The sequence below is a fragment of the Astatotilapia calliptera genome, chromosome 22, assembly GCF_964374335.1.
Source record: "Astatotilapia calliptera chromosome 22, fAstCal68.1, whole genome shotgun sequence".
NCBI classification, from domain to species: Eukaryota; Metazoa; Chordata; class Actinopteri; order Cichliformes; family Cichlidae; genus Astatotilapia; species Astatotilapia calliptera.
In genome coordinates, this window is record NC_137442.1 from 22,177,121 (window position 1) to 22,195,300 (window position 18,180).

An 18,180-nucleotide genomic window follows, 5' to 3' on the forward strand; every position below is an offset into this window, starting at 1 on the left:
AGAATTTGCCTAACATGGTCCTTGTATGGTTCTTGTACAAAGACACTCACGCTCACAGTCACAACTCCAGGGGTGGAAACGGGGACGGGTCCAGCAAGATCTATAGACTAGAAAACATGACTGGAAGCCAGGAAAAACACCGGGAATGAGAATACACAAGAAAGGGATGGGGTTACACCGACAAGTGTCGTAACGATCCAGCGATGAGAAACACTGAGCCATCACCTTAAGTAGTAGCTGGAGTGTCCGGAGAACAAGAAGCAGGTGCGTGATTATTTGCTGGAACCCGCAATGAGTTCCACCCTGGCAGAGGAGAGCAAGAGAGAGAGATTACAACAACAACATCCCGAGGAGACACAGGGAACAATGACAAACTCAGATTCTGTTTTTTTTTTTTGTTTTTTGTTTTTAATCAGTTGGCATGTTGTTCCTTTAGTCAGAATTCAGATATCAATTTCTGTGCTGGATGGAATTTTATCTGCACAGTTCCTTAATTTATAATGAAATGAACTATGGACCGATCAGATATTACATATCGGTATCGGTCCGATACTGGCCTAAATTACTGGATCGGATATCGCAGAGAAATAAAAAATGTAATCCGATCCATTAAATATAACGAAAGCACCTCACAAAACTTGTGACATGGCGTAACTCGGCTCATAACCTTAGCACGTCGGAGCAGTATGCATCACGTGATAGAGCGGCTGTGGCGTGCAAGACCTGTCGGTGGTCTGGTTGAGCATTTGGAGCCTTGCTACCAACCCGGCATTTCATCTCCGACAAAGTTATCCCAGAGAGAAGTAAAGCAAGTGTGTAAGTTCATCTCTGAATGTTTGTAAAGCATTCCCACGTTAAGCTTAACAACCGATATATGGATCGACTGCTTCTTCTGTCTCCCTCCCTCTCGTGCTGCTACTTCAATCGTGAAACTGATCAATGATCAGCTGATCGGCTTTTCTGTCGCGACTCCGTCTCTCTTGTTTGTTTATCACCCACTTTGCACCAGAAAGAGGAAACCAGCGGATAAACAACAGCAGCACGTTTAACCTTGATAAGCTGTTGTTAGAATCTATTTAATATTACTTTCTACACCAGGATCCTTTTCTACGTAGCTGACGGCTGGTAACTGTGCAGGGGCGGATCTAGCAAAGTTTAGCCAAGGGGGCAGGTAGGGCATTAACAGGGAAAAGGGGGCAAAAATACATACTTTTCTTTCTTATTCTCGCTTGTATTAAATAATTATCTGAATCTTACACCCAAAGTTTTAATTTGATGTAAAATGAATAGAAGTCCATTACTGTATATAGTAACTATTAAGTTTCCTTTGGGAAGGCAACAACTGTGCAGTCTGCAATTCTGTAGAAGAAAGATGTTGAATCTATTTAATATTTCTTGAAAAATAATTGATTTCTGTGCATTTTTTTTCACACTGCATCAAATTAAGGTTGATTACGTTGATTAAGCATCATGAGGTGGAGCGTGGGGGGTGGTTCCCTTTTTTTTTTTGTTGCTGGGAGTTGGAACCCTGTTAGTTAGGTTGCTTAATATTTACGCTAATTACTCTTTAAAATACCAGAATAGGGAGGATGGTGTAGGTTTAAGTTTATTAGACTGATCAGTATTGCTGAATTATGAAATATTTTGGGTGCAGTGTATTTTTTTGCATACAGGTATAACAGAATATCTTTAGAGTTATTTTTTTTAAATTTGAGTATGAACTTATACAAAATGCAGCAAGATATTAAAAAACAGTTTTATTGATTAAAAAAACACTATCGGATTCATATCGGTATCGGCAGATATCCAAATTTATGATATCGGTATCGGTATCTGAGATAAAAAAGTGGTATCATGTCATCTCTAAAATGAACCAAAAAGTGCTGTTAGCCAGGACAGCTGTTATCCACTTCAGTAATATACACGCTCTTTATAGTTAACATCTGGTTGTCATAGTGTAAGTTGTGTATTGTGTGCCTCTAAATGCCTGATGTCATCTGACTGATATCAAATGAACAACACTGTCTTAATTAATATACTCCCCCATATTAATTTAGTTGTGATCTAGCTCACTTTACCCTTCACTGTCCCATGTGGGAAAATTCAGCCAAAAGCTTTTGGCAAGGATGCATGAAAATAGATATGTCTCTTAGAAAATAATATAAGCTAACTAAAAACAGTAATAACTATCAGCAGAGGGAGTAAATAGTAACAGCATTAGCAGATGAGAAAAGACAAGTTAAAATAGGTAAGATTGTTTATCGGGGTCAGTTTACATTGAGGGGTGAGTCACCTGATGACACACTCACACCTACTGTACAGTAAATCTTTAATATCTACACTGCTGCTAAATTGCCAATTAATTAAGTGCACGGCCAGTGTAGTCTGCATAGTAGAGAGCAACTTTTAAGAGACCATTAATGGATTGCTCAGCCATATCTAATTACAAGGTTGTGGCATTTTACGAGAGGAAGAGAAAAGAGAAGTTTTTTCCCCCGCTCCTTTGTTTCTCTGGGCTTTCTTTCAGCAGCTGAATTATGCTGCCTATAAACAGTCCAGTTTTGTTTTTGGTTCTTTACATGGTTTTCTGGAAGCTGATATTAGTTTAAACCTGGAAGACTCAAAACATGAAGTGTATCTGTCATTTGTCCTGTTGTGTCTTTGATCCTATTTTCCTCCTCTCTGCCCCAGCTGGTTACACCTCCAGGTGCCTGGTTCAGCCCAAGGTTTCTTCCTGTTAAAAAGGAGTTTTTTCCTTCACACTGTCACCAACTACTTGCTCATTGGGGGTCATTTGATTGTTAGGATTTCCTTTGTATTACTATAGGGTCTTTTAATTACAATATAAAGCGCCCTGAGGCGACTGTTGTTGGGATCTATATAAGTAAAACTGAATTGAATTGAACTCAATTGAATATATAAATGCTCTCCTTGTTTTTTTATGGGCCTTTCTGACCAGTTAACTACCAAAATAAGCTGTTAACTGTGAAACACATGAACATCGGTAAACATGCTTTGTGTTGTTACTGAAAGCTAAATGAGAGGACCATCAAATTCATATTTTAATGGATGCTTCTCTAATCTGTGTTAAAAACATGTGAAGGCACAGGGCAGAAAAAGACTTTGCACAAAAGCCTAAAAAAAGGTAAAGAACGAAACAGTGAATTGGTTTTGACATGCTAACTTTAAGTCATATTTAACCTTAGGGGAGTGAAAGAGGTTTTTGTTTTTTGTTTTTTAAATAAAGTTGAAAACCTACTTATTCCCGTTTGCTTTCAGTTCCAGTTGAGAAGGGTACCCTGGCTTTGACTAAGCAGTCTTATTCACTTTATTTTACCGGATGAGTTGTACGGTATATTTATTGTTAATTTAGTAACTGTTATGTCTAGTGTATGTTTTGTATAACATGTACAACACTTTGATCAATTGAGGTTGTTAAAATGTACTATAGATATAAACTTTTACTTGACTCCACCTGATGCACTTTAATAAGTGAAAGCTAGGGGTTCTGCGGGCTGGAGACGGGTTATGTTGAGGTGTGGAGGGTGAGCTCAGAGCCACCAGAATGGGCGGAGAGGGTGGTTTGCTGACAGGAGGGGAAATAAATGAGCTTTGAGATGAGAAGTTAGAGAGCACAGAGACATATGGCGAGGGAGCTGTCTGACATAGAGATGAGGATGGATGGGCTCTGAGTCTGCCTGTAGGTTGAGGAAAACGCTGTATGGGGACAGGTGCATAGTGCCATATTGAGCAGTGACATTATATCTTAGATTTTAGAAGTAGACAGACTGAAAGAATGTTAGGCGGTGTAACCATGTCACTGCAGTATACAAACGAACAAAAGAATTACTTATTACTGAAATGATCTGACCCACTTTAAATGTATTATATTTTGTTTGGCTTGATACATCATGGCACACTGTAAGGGAAAAAAATCATTCCAATCAGTCCTGTTTGTGGCACATTAGTATATGTGAGGGGGCAAACTCCTCAAGATGGGTGGTGACCATGGTGGCCATTTAGAAGTCGGCCATCTTGGATACAACTTTTGTTTTTTCAATAGGAAGAGGGCCATGTGACACATCAAACTTATTGGTAATGTCACAAGAAAAACAATGGTGTGCACCGAACTGGGTCACTTTCGTATGCGGTGCTGAATCCGATACATATCTGATGTTTTAGAAGCGACTGCTGTTTAAATGGTCATGTCGCATTAAATCCGTCTTTTATGTCATCGCGAATGCTTCCTGGCCATCCAGTGTAGATGTTAGTGAAACTGTTTGGAAGACAACGTTGGAGAAACGTGAACATTTTATTTGTACTGTATAATCTGCAGGTTCTGACAGAAATCTGCAACTATCCTTTGAAGCACCGCTCCTCTAAAACAGCAATAAGGATAATTATTAGGCCATATGTAAATAACAAAATAACGTTATAACTTAAAGCAAAATTGGGAAACAAGTCTTTATATTAAGGGCCATCAGTCAAACAATACTGTTTGGTCTGGGTCTAAACAGAGCGCGTTGTGTGTGACGTCTTCTTTTGCGCACGCGGGCGGCTTTGAGGGTTCACACTAGAGCGCGTTTGCTGTCACATTTTATTTGTAGTGTGAACAAGCAGACAGAAAATTGGAATTGAGCATTAAGACCTGCAGTGTGAACGTAGCCTTAGTGACTTTAAAGCTCATCATTATGTCTGCTTTGTTTAACAAAACAAAATGTAAAAACCGAAAATGTGTGGCTGTTTAGGAGGTTAAGGGTTTTTTGATAGGTAGGAAATGAGCAAAGAATGAGGGATGTGTGGTATGCGACAAAGATTTGACAGTTGAAACAAACTGTGGGGGTAGCAGTTACGTGGTATCCCAAACCATTTGACTTGGTTGCCAGGAAACCACTGGAGACAACCAGAACTGCTGGTAGGCAGATTTACTATATATGGACTGAGACAGGTATGCTGTTTCTGCAGTCTTTTTGCAACGCTGGGCTAAGATAACGTCTCACGGCTCTATATTTAAGGTACAGTGTAAGGAAGTGGAGAAGTGCTTAAGACATTGATTCTGAACCATAGCTGTATATAAAAGATGGATTTAGCCACAGTGACGCCACCCACTGGAAATCCATTTCTGAAGCCTTAAAACAGAGACAGTATTTTGTCTTGTGGGTTTTGTTGTTGTTTTATTTTAAACCAGATGGGTGAATCTGAATGACATGAATGTGAATCTCACATGGCTTGTTAATCACGATGTAAGCAAACCCAAAATAATATTCTTTTTCATCTTCTATTTTACTCTCCTTAAGAGCATGATTGCCAATTCAACTGAGGTCGTTTCGACAAGCAGATTAGTTTTCCCCTTGCTGGGTACTACAATGAACACAGATTAAAGTCCCTTCTGAATTGGCTCCACTTTGCAGAGCTGGTTTCTATATCAAGTGTGTTTTCAAATTTTTAGTTAGCACCAAATAACAACTACAGTTGCCTCAAGATGCTTTAAATTTTAAAGACCCTGCAAAAATACAGAGAAAAAAGCGAAACCCCCAACAACCAGATGACCCCCTATGAGTAAGCATTTTGGTAACAGTGGAAAGGAAAAACTCCCTTTTAACAGGAAGAAGCCTCCAGCAGAACCAGACTCAGGGAGGCACAGTCACCTGTTATGACTGGTTGTGGGTGAGGGGAGGAAGACAGGACAAAAGACACGCGGTGGAAGAGAGTCCGAGATTATTAATAACGAATGAAAATAAGTAATAATGAATTGTAACTGATTGTATGTACAGCCTGTTTCTAACTCTTTGTTTGTGAAAAAGAAACAAACATACTTACTTTTGTTAGCTTCTAATGCAATACATTAATGTAGCAAATTAACATATATGAAGCACACATTCAGTTTAGCTTGTGTCACATTTAAGCCTGTGATCCACACTCACTGATACTGTGGAAGATCTCATTAGAAAGAATAAGGAGGCTGGGATAGATGTCTCAGTTACTGTCACTGTCAGTGTCATATTCTTCTCCCTCTCCTCTTTCCTTCTCTCCATTATTTCACACAGATCAGACTGCAGCTTTGTGCAGTTTCCCCCCCTTTTTTACACTGTCCATTCATTATGAAGCATCTCTCATCCTCCCACGTTTCAGTCCCCATCCTTTCATTTCCTTCACTTTTCTTGTGTGTCCTCTCTAAAACCCACAGTTATTCTATTTATCTCTCGCAGCCTTCTCTCTATCTCTATCCTATCCTCATTTTCTCCCGCTCTATCACTGCATGTTCCAAGAGAGCCAGAAAAGAGAGAGCTGGAATAGAGAAAAAGGAGAGAAGAGAAGAGAGGGGAAAAGGAGAAAGACATGAGAAGAATATACAGGGAGTACATGTTCACCTGGATTTCTGTTTTCAAGCCCCTGCTCCTCCCCCTCCTGCTGCCTCTGTTTCCTCTCAGTAACAAATGTCAAAGCATGCAGACCCGCTGCCTCAACCTCCTCCTCCCCCTCTTCAGCTTATTATTATGACTTTCATTACAAAATACCAAAATCTGCCCTTTGCTACATCAGTTCATTGTTCCTCAAAATAATCCACTTTGCCTATTCTGGTCATTTTTTTGCTTTGTTTTCTTCTAAAAATCAGCCAGCTACTTTGGGCTTATGGTGACGTGGCAGAAAGTGGTTGGGAGAATGATTCACGCAGACAAATGAAACACACTGCTTTTACATGTATTCTCTTCCAAAAATGCATAAAGGGCATATTTTACTGCATGTATGTATATATTATTTATGATTTCCAGCAGTGGGGATGTTTTAATAGTAAACTCATTTTGTGCCATTTCCAGCGATCACCGACTGAGTCTTTTAGCCACACATGTGGGACGGCTGGAGAGACGGAAATTTCCACTGCTTTTTTGGCAATAATGAATAGAAGGATTGCCATGAAGTTTTCCACTGACATTTAAAATCCTAAAATGATGAATTCTACTGACATTGAGGAACTCCATAGCTCTCCTATACCATCAGATTAGGCTAGCACATTGTAGCATGCTAAACATGCATGGTAAACATGGTAGGACAGGGCGATTAAAACTTCTTAAAAGAGGGCAATTTCAGCTGCAGTGCGTCAAACACATTACTATGCATCACTGTGACATCACAGTGGTTGTAGTACAATTGTAAGGAATGATAAACTGTATTCTGCTGCTCCAATAGGTCTGGCTGAATTGAGATGAAGGATTGTTGTCCTGAGTTAATTGTTTCATTTAGCATCATATGCGAGAAGACCAAAAATCCCAGACATTACTCTATTAAAAATCCAAAACCTTACCTTATACATACACTTGGACTGATCTTTCTCTTAAGATGATCTTCTCATGCACCTCTGCAATGTTATAAGTGTGCTTGCAGTTTTTGGATCACTCTGTAAAAAAATAAACAAACAAAAAAGCCCTAAAACCACATTTGTATTTATTCCTCTGATGTGTGCTGGACCTCACTGCGTTTCACCATTGGGAAGTAAATAAAGTCACAGGGAGGCAAAGTCAATTTAATTCAGTTTTGTTTATATAGCACCAATTCACAACAACAATCGCCTCCAAGTGCTTTAGACTGTAAAGATGTTAGAATAATAGATGCCCTATGAGGAGGACTAGGTGACAGTGGGAAGGAAGAAGAAGAGACCTCGGCACAACCAGGCTCAGTGAGGGGCAGCTATGTGAAACAAAGGACCAAACAGAAGCCATTGGAGAGAGAAGACAAAACTCAATGGCATGCAATCATGGCATTTAAACACGCGGGGACTGAAAAGAGGGAAGTGGAGAAGAGGTGCTCATTGCATTATGGGAAATCTTCTGGCACGCCTAAGCCTGTGGCAGCTGATCCAACTCTAAGTATTTGCTTTATCAAATATGAAAAACTTCGAAGCCTGATCTTGAAAGTAGAGATGCTGTCTGTCTCCTGACAGCTAAAGGCTCTTACTTTTCAAAACTCTAGGAAAAACAAGTAAGCCTACAGTCTGAGAGTGAAGTGCTGTGATAGGATAATACTACTACTACTAATAATACATTTCATGTACAGATGACTTTCACCTTTAAATAAGAACACCTGACAAGGAATTACTTACCAAAGTCACAGTATACATAAAGTAGTTAAGAAACGCCATAGAATAAAAAGCTAATACATCATAACCTCAAATTCAAACAGAATAGGCCATTTTTAAATAAAATATGTGTTTTATGACTGGCTTTAAAGATCGGGAGAGAATCAGTATTGTGAGTTAGGTCCGGGAGAAAGAGACCCAAAGACAAGGGGGCACTTGGTTGAAAGCTCTAAGGCTCTAAATTAATGCAGTATATTATCCTACTGTGAGGTCTTAAATTTGCAAAAGAAAGGGTGGCCAAACCGCTCTTTTCTTTTTGTTTTACATTTATTTGTGCCATTGTCATTTGAAAGAGAGCTATCTTCTAAGGTTCAATAGATGTGTCGAAGTGATGTAATTCTGACTGTCTTAACCTAGTTCTCATCTGCATTACTTTAAGTTTAGGCATCTAAGCTACCTGAGTGTGATATGTGATACAAATTTTATGAGGCAATGAGATAAGCGTTATAGAAAATGCGCAGTGATGAACAAGAAATATTTAGGGTGAGTATAAAAGCACAATGTCGGCCACAGCACAACTACATATTTAATGTGCCTCCAGGCTGTCGGTTTAGCCTCCGTATGATCGCTCTTGTGATGGGAGAGAAAAGGAGCAGAGTTAAAGAAGGTCCCAAGTCACAGATGGTTTTTGGTTTTTTTTTGGCTTAACACAACTGCAGGTGTAAGCAATGGCTGAATCCCATTTAATAGCTAGTGAAAAAAAGTTTTATTAGTAGAATTGTACCTCTGCCAGTACAAAAGGTGGCGTACACATCAGTTTGAGAATACAAAGGTGATCAGAGTTTGGCGAGCGAGTACACGCGCGCACTGCCATGATTCAGCCAGCCAGTGATGACTTGGCTCTGGAGTTTATCATCTGTCGCTGTTTAAGGTCAGACAAAAAAAAAAAAAAAGATTAAAAAAAATACAGGAGACAAATACCAGCTGACAGGGTCACCCCTCAACAGCAGGCCAGTCCTGACATTTGTGTGCGTGAGTGTGTGTGATGCCACAGATATAGTTTACCTCACTTGGACAGTGTGCTGCCATCTGCACTGTCCTCGCCTGCTGACCTTTGTGTTCTTTGTTTTCTCAGTTTTCAAAACTGTTGAAGATGAAAAAGACTTTTTAGAGCTTTTCACTTTTTCACTGTGTCTTTTATGGTGTAAGAACTCATTTTTTCTGCCTCTGCAGTAAGTGTGTAAAACCAAACTGTGGTTGAAATCGAAACTTGGTGTCCTTCAGCCCCGGGGAGCTGCTGCTGCGGCTGTAAGACAAGCTTTTCCACTGTGTTTTATGAGACACACTGCACGTCAAGACGTCCTTTTATTTGAGCTCTTCTCCCCTATTTGTTCTTTCACGATCACCTGACTCTCTGTCCTCTCTCGTCTCTTTTGTCAAGCCAAACTTTCCGGCCCCTTCTCCCCCCCAGCCCATCGGCCCTCCAGTCCAACAGGACCATGATGCTCAGCAGCTCCGTGGAGGTGCCCCGCCCGGGAGGGATGAGTGGCTTGAGCGGGCTGAGCACGGCTGCCCGGAACGTGGTGCGCTCCTCCAGTATCTCAGGGGCCATGTACAGCCTGGAGAAAAGTCCTGGCAGCGGGGGCCCAGACTCTGCATCACTGACTGGGACTAAGAAGCGGCGCTCCAGTTTGGGTGCCAAGATGGTGGCCATTGTGGGGTTGTCACAGTGGAGCAAGAGCACACAGCAGCTCAACCAGCAAGGTCAGTTTACAGTCTAAACTACTTAATCTGTCAGTCGTTATCTCTATGTATGTTCACTTTCTGATTCCACCTTTCTGACACTTTCACCAAGGCAAATTCATCTGTTTTTCCTCATTTCCCCAGCCGTCATCCTCATAGCTTCTGTTTTTTCTTTCTGTATCCTTTCCTTAGTTCTAACCTTGGTCTCTCCCCATCTGTTTTATTGTGATTTTAAAAGTTTGAAGATTTTAGATTCTTTTTAAAATTGGGGTTTTGTTATTTCGAAGAGGAAGGAGGATCATTTTTATCCTCCTGAATTTTCTTTAACCCTTGTTCCTTTAAATTGATTTAAATACCTTGCTGCAATTGTTAAAATGACACTAAAACTGTTATAACAGAATAATTATTATTATAGTTAACATTAGCATAATCCACTCTAAAGTGTATCTGGGGTTATTTTGACAGCTACAGTATTTGATTGAACAAGCTTTATCTTTTAAGGTGTTAGTATTGTAGCGAGTCCTTTTTGAAAGGCTGCAGCACATTTGTGAGCGTCGCCATGTGTTGAACTCTGCAGCGGGTTTGCAGCGGCAGCAGCAAGTACGCATGGTGATTGTTTGGTAGCGGCATTATGTTCTAATGCGTCTCCTGCGGCGTATAATTACAGATCCTGTGCAGCTGCAAGAAAAGCGTTTCTCACTTTGCGCCTCAGTGGCGAACACAAACCTACTCTTTCCTGGTGGAAAATAAGAAAAACATGTCACACACTGAGACTTTGTAAAGGCTGAGAGGCATGGGCAGGAGGGGCAAGGGGAGCAGGGGATGCATCTTATTTGAGTGCAGCCAAATTTTTCCTTTTTTCTTTTTCATTCCTCTATCTGTCAGTATGAAAGAAGTTGTTCATCTCCTCGTGTCCTCTTACACATTCTGTTTCTCGTCTCAGCACATCAAACTGTAACTTTTACAGAACAGAGTGTTCGTGTCTGCATGTTTCTTTCTTTCTTCTTGCCTAGCTGTACACCGTCTGTGTCTAATTCTGTGTAAGTGTTGAAATATATCACAAGATCTGGCTCTCTGCTGCTTTGTGCAGCAGCGTGTTTTTACCGGTACTTTAAATTATATAAGCGCTTTATTTTAAACAAAAATGTCAAATACGTATTTATTGTACCTGCTCAGTTGTGTATATTTGTCAGTCAGACAAAACTGTGCAATTGAAAGATTTCACAATAGACGGCGTTGACTCATCTGCAAACACTTGCCATTTATTTTTTAAGCTGTTTTGAAACCAAAAAAGGTGTAGCACAAACCGGAGAACATTCACCTTCAAAGTAGAAGTTGTGCTATGCTCTTTGCGCCAAATTTAACACTAGTGACTCCCAGCAGCCTCCAACAATCACTTGCTAACTGGTTGCAGAATACACACTTATCCCTGGGTAACAGTGCTTACAAGTGGGCATTATTAACCGGTCTAAAGGCTTTTGTGAGTGGAGCATTCGATTTCACAGTGACTGCTCCAGCAATCGGTTGGAGAATGCACATTTTCCCCTCGCAATTTGTTATTGCCGTATGGCGCATGTTTGGCTATGCAAGTGGGGCCTAACTCTAGCCCTAGATATCTTATAGCCTTTTTCCACTAGTACCAGCGTGGGTTGATGCTGTTTTTAGGGCTTTCCATAAAGTGGTAGTATCTGGTACCAGGTACTTTTTTAGTACCTACTCGGCCAGGGTTCCAAGCGATCTGAGGTGAAAATGTGACATCAACAGACTGCATCCAATTGTTTGGCTAGTCAGTGGCTTCAGTTAATGAGTCATGAGCCCTATGAGTCCCTTCATGAAAATACATTCCAGCAATATGGGAAATGGCTACACAAAAATCAGCACAGTGGTTCCCGAGTCTGACAAAAAGCCATACAACGAGCAGCAGGTATACCATCGTCTCAACATCCTCCATTGTTGTGGTGTTGGTGTTGAATATAAATGATGTCACAGGACTTTTGGCTGCGTTGCTACAACGACCCCATGCACATTTTGTGATAGTTGATGGTATATTGCCAAGTTGAGCTAGTGGCTATTAATTGACACTGTGATACTCTGTGGGATGCTAAGTTTGGACCTTAAAGCATATTATTTTTCATAGAATTGTGATTTATTCTTAGAACTCCACCGAGTAATTGGCCAACGGCTGGCATATGACAGTTTTGTGCCCTAACCAGAGACCAGGGCCCTATTTCAGGAAGCGGGTTTAGAAAACTCAGAGTTAAAAATGATACACGGGGTTGAGTAACCCCGAACTGTCCAACTCGGAATATTCGGTTTCAGAAAGGCTGATAACAATTAGTTCAGTCAACGCGGAGTTGCTTTAACCCCAAATTAAGCGCGCACACGAGGATACATAAAGCCCTGATTAGTGGAGCACAGATTAAGCGAGTCACCATGGAGACGGAGGGAAAGGAGGCGCGGTCAATGTGTTTTACAGCGCTTGAGGCCAAAATTTTGATGGCAGTATATGCCGATAACATGCAAATTTTGCGGAAAAAAAGTAACACAGCCTCAGCTGCAAAAGAAAGAGAGCATGCATGGCAAAACATAGCCGACAGAGTCAATGCGTGAGTGTTAATTTAAACATTGATCTAGGGATTTCCACCCATTTAACACGTTATTTTATTCTATTTTATTTTATTTTTTATTTCATACATTTTATTTTGTGATGTGATGTGAGCGCAGGTGCAACCCAACAGGCCCCAAACGTTCCTGGCAGCAAGTAAAAATGAAATATAAAAATATAGTCCAAACAGGTAAGGTGTAATTGTATTATGAGAAAAACAGGTGGGGGTCCTCCACCACCACCACTCACAGAGGCTGAGCAGTTGGCTTCCACATTTGTGATAATGTTGGCAGCATCACATATGATCTTCACAGTGCAGAGAACACAAATTAGCATCCATTACTATGATGAAATAATTTGTTAGTTTGAAATGCTACAGGGAACTGTGTACCTGTACATTAATGCTGTGGAAAGACTTCCTGTTCACATAGTCTCCTCCATTTACTGAAGGAGCAATGATTGGAATGTGAGTGCCATCTATACAGCCAATCACGCCTGGGAACCGTGAGAATAAATGTAAAATTTAAGTAGTAGTTCAAGTATCACCACATCATGAATTAAGTTTTGTTCATCCTGATACCTGCAATTTTGTGGCATCCCTCTTTGATAAATCTTGTGGGTCTATGACCGGGGAACACCACAAACGAGTACAGGAGACGTTTCAGTGCAACTCTAACATTCCTGACTGCCCGACAGACGGTAGCCTTGGAAACGTGCTCAGCGTCACCAATATTATACAGAAAGCTCCCGTTTGCAAAAAACCGAAGTACAATACAAATAATATGTACAGAACTGAGAGAATGTCCGCGATGTGTCTTATGAGCAATATTAGGCCTGAGGATGTTATTCAAATAAATTATAGATTGTGCTGAAAAACGGTAACGTTCACACAGGAAATCATCAGGAAATGATAAAATGTCCGAACGCGCTCTAATCACTCTCTCCCGGCGGAGAGCTCTGCGGAGAATTTGGGCTTCAACATCTACTGGCTCTTCAAGGAAGGAGCACGCCATGTCTGACACTTCCTACAGTCAGGTTTCCGACAAAGAGGCGGAGAAAGTCAAGGTTAGTTGAAGTAAACCTGCTAGGGGGCAGGTTAGCTTCACGGAGTGTGTCGTCATAGTAACTCACTCAGGATTAATCTAAACTCGCTTTGTGAAACCGAAAACCCAGAGTTTTCGTTAACTCAGGGTATACTTACTCAGAGTTTGCACTAAACCGGCTTCCTGAAATAGGGCCCAGCTTTTCAGCTTAATGAAAGTCCTATTATGAACTGGTCTGCTCCATGCATGGGCAACACATGCACAGCGGCGCAGGCACATAGCTGTATGCTCACATTCATACGCTAGCATGCAGTTAGTGTGGTAGCTCTTCACGCAGAGTGAAAAAACAAAGTTTGACAAAGTAAACTGTAGGGGGACAACCATGAAAATGTTCAGAAAAACAGAACTAATCAGACACTTAAATCACCTTCAGCCTGAACATGGACACTTTAAAGAGGCTTACAAAAGCAAAGTGGCTGTCCAGAGCTCAGAGCCAGCCAGAGGCCAGCTGCCCTGGTAAGAGCAAGAGGATCAAAGCAGTTATGGGGATAATTACAAAGTGCAAGTGTCTGGTGAATTTAAAAACATGCTGGAAAATGATGTAAGTACTTGAAATTTGTTTTGTTATATAACTCTGTCGGCCTGGTTTTGTTTGGTAAAGTGAAAAATGTCAGGTTTGTCCGGGTAATTATTTGTGCTGCTTTTCAGTAGCAGACCACTTTATTTTGGAGCTATTTAACTGAGAGAAGCAAATTCTGTAACTGACTCCAGTTTAGGGGGTAAATTGTAACATTTAAAGAAAGCACATCTGTATCAACTCTTCAGACACAGCAGCTACATCCATCTTTTATGTACAGATTCTTTATTGAACTCATTTGGCATGTCCCGTAAGTTATAATTTGACATTATATTTATTTAAGTAAAAAATTTGGGTCAGTGTTTAAACACTGTATAGCAGCCGAAGTATAAATTTTCTGGCTATAGCGCATCTTGATATGTGTAGGACTGCATGTTTGTCAAACAAGGTCATTTGATTCACTTATTAATCGGCTTTTATTTGTACCGCAAATGTAACAAAGCCAGGCAGTTTAGCTTTACTTTCTGTCTCCAGCGACAGCTTATCCTGAAGGATAAGTAAGAAGAAAGCAACCATTAGATAAATGCAAACACATCCACTCACCATAATTCTGCATTGTTATCCCCTATCATTACCTGCCTTTGAAATCAGCTTAAAATGGCTGTTGTAACCAGGGCTCTGTGGACACACACACACTCATACACAGTGACACAAACAAAGAGCTTGCTTCACTCATCACAGCTGACACTTGTCTGACGCAGGGAGAACTGTCGATATTTTCACCACGGGGGCTTTCGTGTCGTGTTTGCGGTGATGAAGAGAGCACAACAAAGGGAAAGTGCAGATGGGGAGGCTAGGAGGGGCTGACGAGGTAGAGAAGAGGAAGGGGAGACAAGGGGTGCATCTAAATTTAGATGTTCTCAGCTGCCGGAGCAGCACATTGTGCCTGGAACAAAATCACAGTATCGTAGATGGCTCTTTCTTCTTCTTCTTCTTCTTCTTCTGTCGATACCACATCTCACCGCATTAGAAGTTCGCTAGTTTTCTCACTTTGCTGCGCTGGCAACAGGTTATGAAATGATTTTTTTAAAGCACACCTCTGATGAGCTGAGACTCAGTACGAGATATGAATAAAGAAATCTGTTCTCAGTCCTATAACAAGATATTCTAAAGTAGAGTGGTTTAGATCATGACCGTGGACACAATATCTTATTAAAAAAAATAAGCTACTAGCAGCCAATCTGATAAACTGAGCTATAAAGTGTCACTTAAGCAGGAGAGATGGGTCACACACACAGGTCAATTGTGTGCAGCCCATCTAACAGAATCTCATAGAGTCAACTGCAGCTTTGTAGATACAGAGCCTGCTGACAGTGGCATCAGTGTTATATCGATTTCAATGTTTTGGGGAAAAAGAGAGAACTGATGGTGCTTTGTGACTCAGTACTGATAGATATCCCGAGTATCAGAATCAGTTTGGCCATTGCATCTCCAAGCTGATTAAGTGGAGGGTAGGCTCAGGCTCAGACAGTCAACATTCCAATTGATTTAGGTGTAAATTGAATCACTGTCCAGGTCTTTTTACGTAACAGTCACCCAACAAGATTATGTCACTGCTCTACTAGGAATTTGCCTGTTTCTCAAAGCTTAACCAGGTAAAGACTGAAAACCTGTTGCTGGAAGAAAAAAAACAAGGTTGTTTACTCCAACCTAACATGTCATCAGCTCATAGTTTACACCAGCTAGAAGGACATATCAGATGCAGATAATTAGGCATGTGACCCACACACAACATTCCTTCTCACTTGGTCGGGTTCGATTAGGGTCCTTTCTTTTCTTTGTGGCAGTCAATAATGACCTAATCCGGTCAGCTCTCGGTGCTCCATGTTTAGAATGACACCAGCATCGATTGACCAGAGGGGGGTAGGTATGTGGGGAAAAGATGACCAGCTAATAACCAATAACACACAATATTGATGCAGATTTGGTCTTGGACTGGATGCATGAATGGGAAAGGAAAACGAACCCAAAACTCAACATAGATTATTTCATTAAATGACTTATTGATTGATTTGATTGGATGTTGTTGGGGAAGGGAACCTTGAGGAGAAACACAGACTCTCACAGCACTCCGCAAATCTATTAAATGCATATACAGTAACTTCAGTGTTCTGCATGTGTTGTGCTCTATTTTTTCATAACTTTTAAAATGAGATCACAAGCAGCCTTCTTGTTATCAAGTTAAAAAAAATGGATGGTTCTGCTGCTGCAAACAATACAGTTTGTGTGCAAAACGTGAACACGGTGAAGGAGAATGATGAAGAATGTGACTTAGCAACGAGGTAACTGGTAGACACCAAAATGTAAAGACATTGAAGGAATATGCCAGCATCTTACCGATAAAACGCTTTTAGGAGGTAATGCACTTGTGGTATTATTGTGTCACAGTTCCTACCAGGTACGTTCTTATTTTGTGAATTGGATCCAGTCAATTTACAGCGATCTGCAGAATCACTTAAGGTAAGGTCTAATGCAAACTTTTTTTTTTCTACAGATGCGTTCAAGCACATTTATTTTATCTGATTCCCAAATAACAACATCAGCATCATCTGATGCTCTTAGTGGGGTTCTTGACCGTTTGTCAAGGTAGGCTTAATTACATTGAATCACGTTTCTGTAGGAGTTGTCATTAGGGTTGTAACAAAGATAAAATTCCTTTCCTAATCAGCTACTTGTAAATTTCCAGGCAGAACTGCTGATTAAGTATCAGTGTTGCCACACACAACCCCTTAAGTTGGAGAGCTGGTGTTGTGTCTTTCATCAGGCCAATCATTTGAGATCAGTCTGTTTGGTTAAACCTGCTTCAGGGTAAATTTCCCAGTGGCAAAGCACTCAGGATCTCTGACACATGCTCAAATCTCCTTCGTCACAAGGTGGAAAATGAGAACAAACTGTGCGCAGTGAAGAATGCAACAAGATTATTAATTTATTTAATTAGTGCTTTTGGGAATTGACCCACCTATCCAAGTATATTATTCATACATAAACTGATTTTACATATTTGAAGTAGGGCAAGGACGTTTTCTAGGACTTGTCAGAACTGTCAGACAACAGCTGAGACCTCTGCCAGTTCGTCGTCTTAATGCGTGAAATTTAATTGCGCCCTTAGGTGTTTCCAAGAAAAAAAAAGACTTTAGGGGTCAGGTCTCTATTTTGCAGCAAAATGGGTAATTGTCATTCAGTGGAAATGTTTCAGCAACTGTCTCTTTAAAGAGAACTGCATGAATAAAAGCATCAGGTCAGAGTAAAGACACTTACAGTATGTACATTACAAGTTTATCTAGTGGTATAGAAAATAAGGTTACATACACTGCGAGTGCCTGCATGTTGTATAAAAGTACAGTACACTTTGTGTTCTGTTGTTGTGTAACATTTGATACCATGTATAGCTCCCTATCTTGACTATTTTCACGCTTCCTACCGACTTGGTGTATTTTTTTCTACCGTAATGCAGCTCAGTGTTCCTCATGTTATTCCATTCAAAGCCCCGACTCCCACTGTCTCATTATTCTGGGTTTTGTAACAGTGTTGGGGATGGCATTTTGGTTCTGTCTGTGTTCTATTTATTACCTGCTATTATTAGTACCGGTGAGGAGAAGGCACACACACACACACACACACACACACACACACACACACACACACACACACACACACACACACACACAGAAACGGTTTCCCAGGTTTATTGGGTGAGTCACTCCTCAGCTGAACATGGTCTTATCTTCTGAGCAGGTTTATCCATGACTGCGAAAACAGAGCCAGCAGAGCGCTCCCAGTGCACTGTCTGTCTGCACAGAGGGACGTGGATTCAGAGAAACAAGCACCAATCATGTGATGCAGTGCACCAAGAGAGTTAGATTAAAGGAAACCAGGCATAGATATGCATGTTTGTGTGTCCCACTGAAAGCCCCCCCCCCACACACACCCCAGCTCATATGTGTCTAAAACACCTTACTCTTTCCTGCTCTATTTAGCTCAGCGTCCATGCTTTTTTTTCTTTGACCTCCTTTTTAAAATCTTGACTCCTGTGTGTTTATTTATTATTTATTACTATGACGCTGTAGCTCCTGCTGGA

General features: G+C 40.8%; 1 protein-coding gene across 4 annotated transcripts in view; it reads left to right on the forward strand.

The window, feature by feature from the left end:
* rims3 (regulating synaptic membrane exocytosis 3) overlaps positions 1-18,180 on the forward strand; it is a 52,349-nt gene that overhangs the window by 11,509 nt on the left and 22,660 nt on the right. For 2 of the 4 annotated variants that reach the window (XM_026157465.2, XM_026157466.2), the window contains exon 2: positions 9,516-9,838. In XM_026157465.2, coding sequence (XP_026013250.1) covers positions 9,574-9,838 — 265 coding nt within the window. In that variant the 5' untranslated portion in view covers positions 9,516-9,573. Of the gene's footprint in view, positions 1-4,915; positions 5,016-6,822; positions 9,839-18,180 lie in introns of those variants that run through there. The other 2 variants (XM_080296561.1, XM_080296560.1) reach the window with 2 other exon arrangements.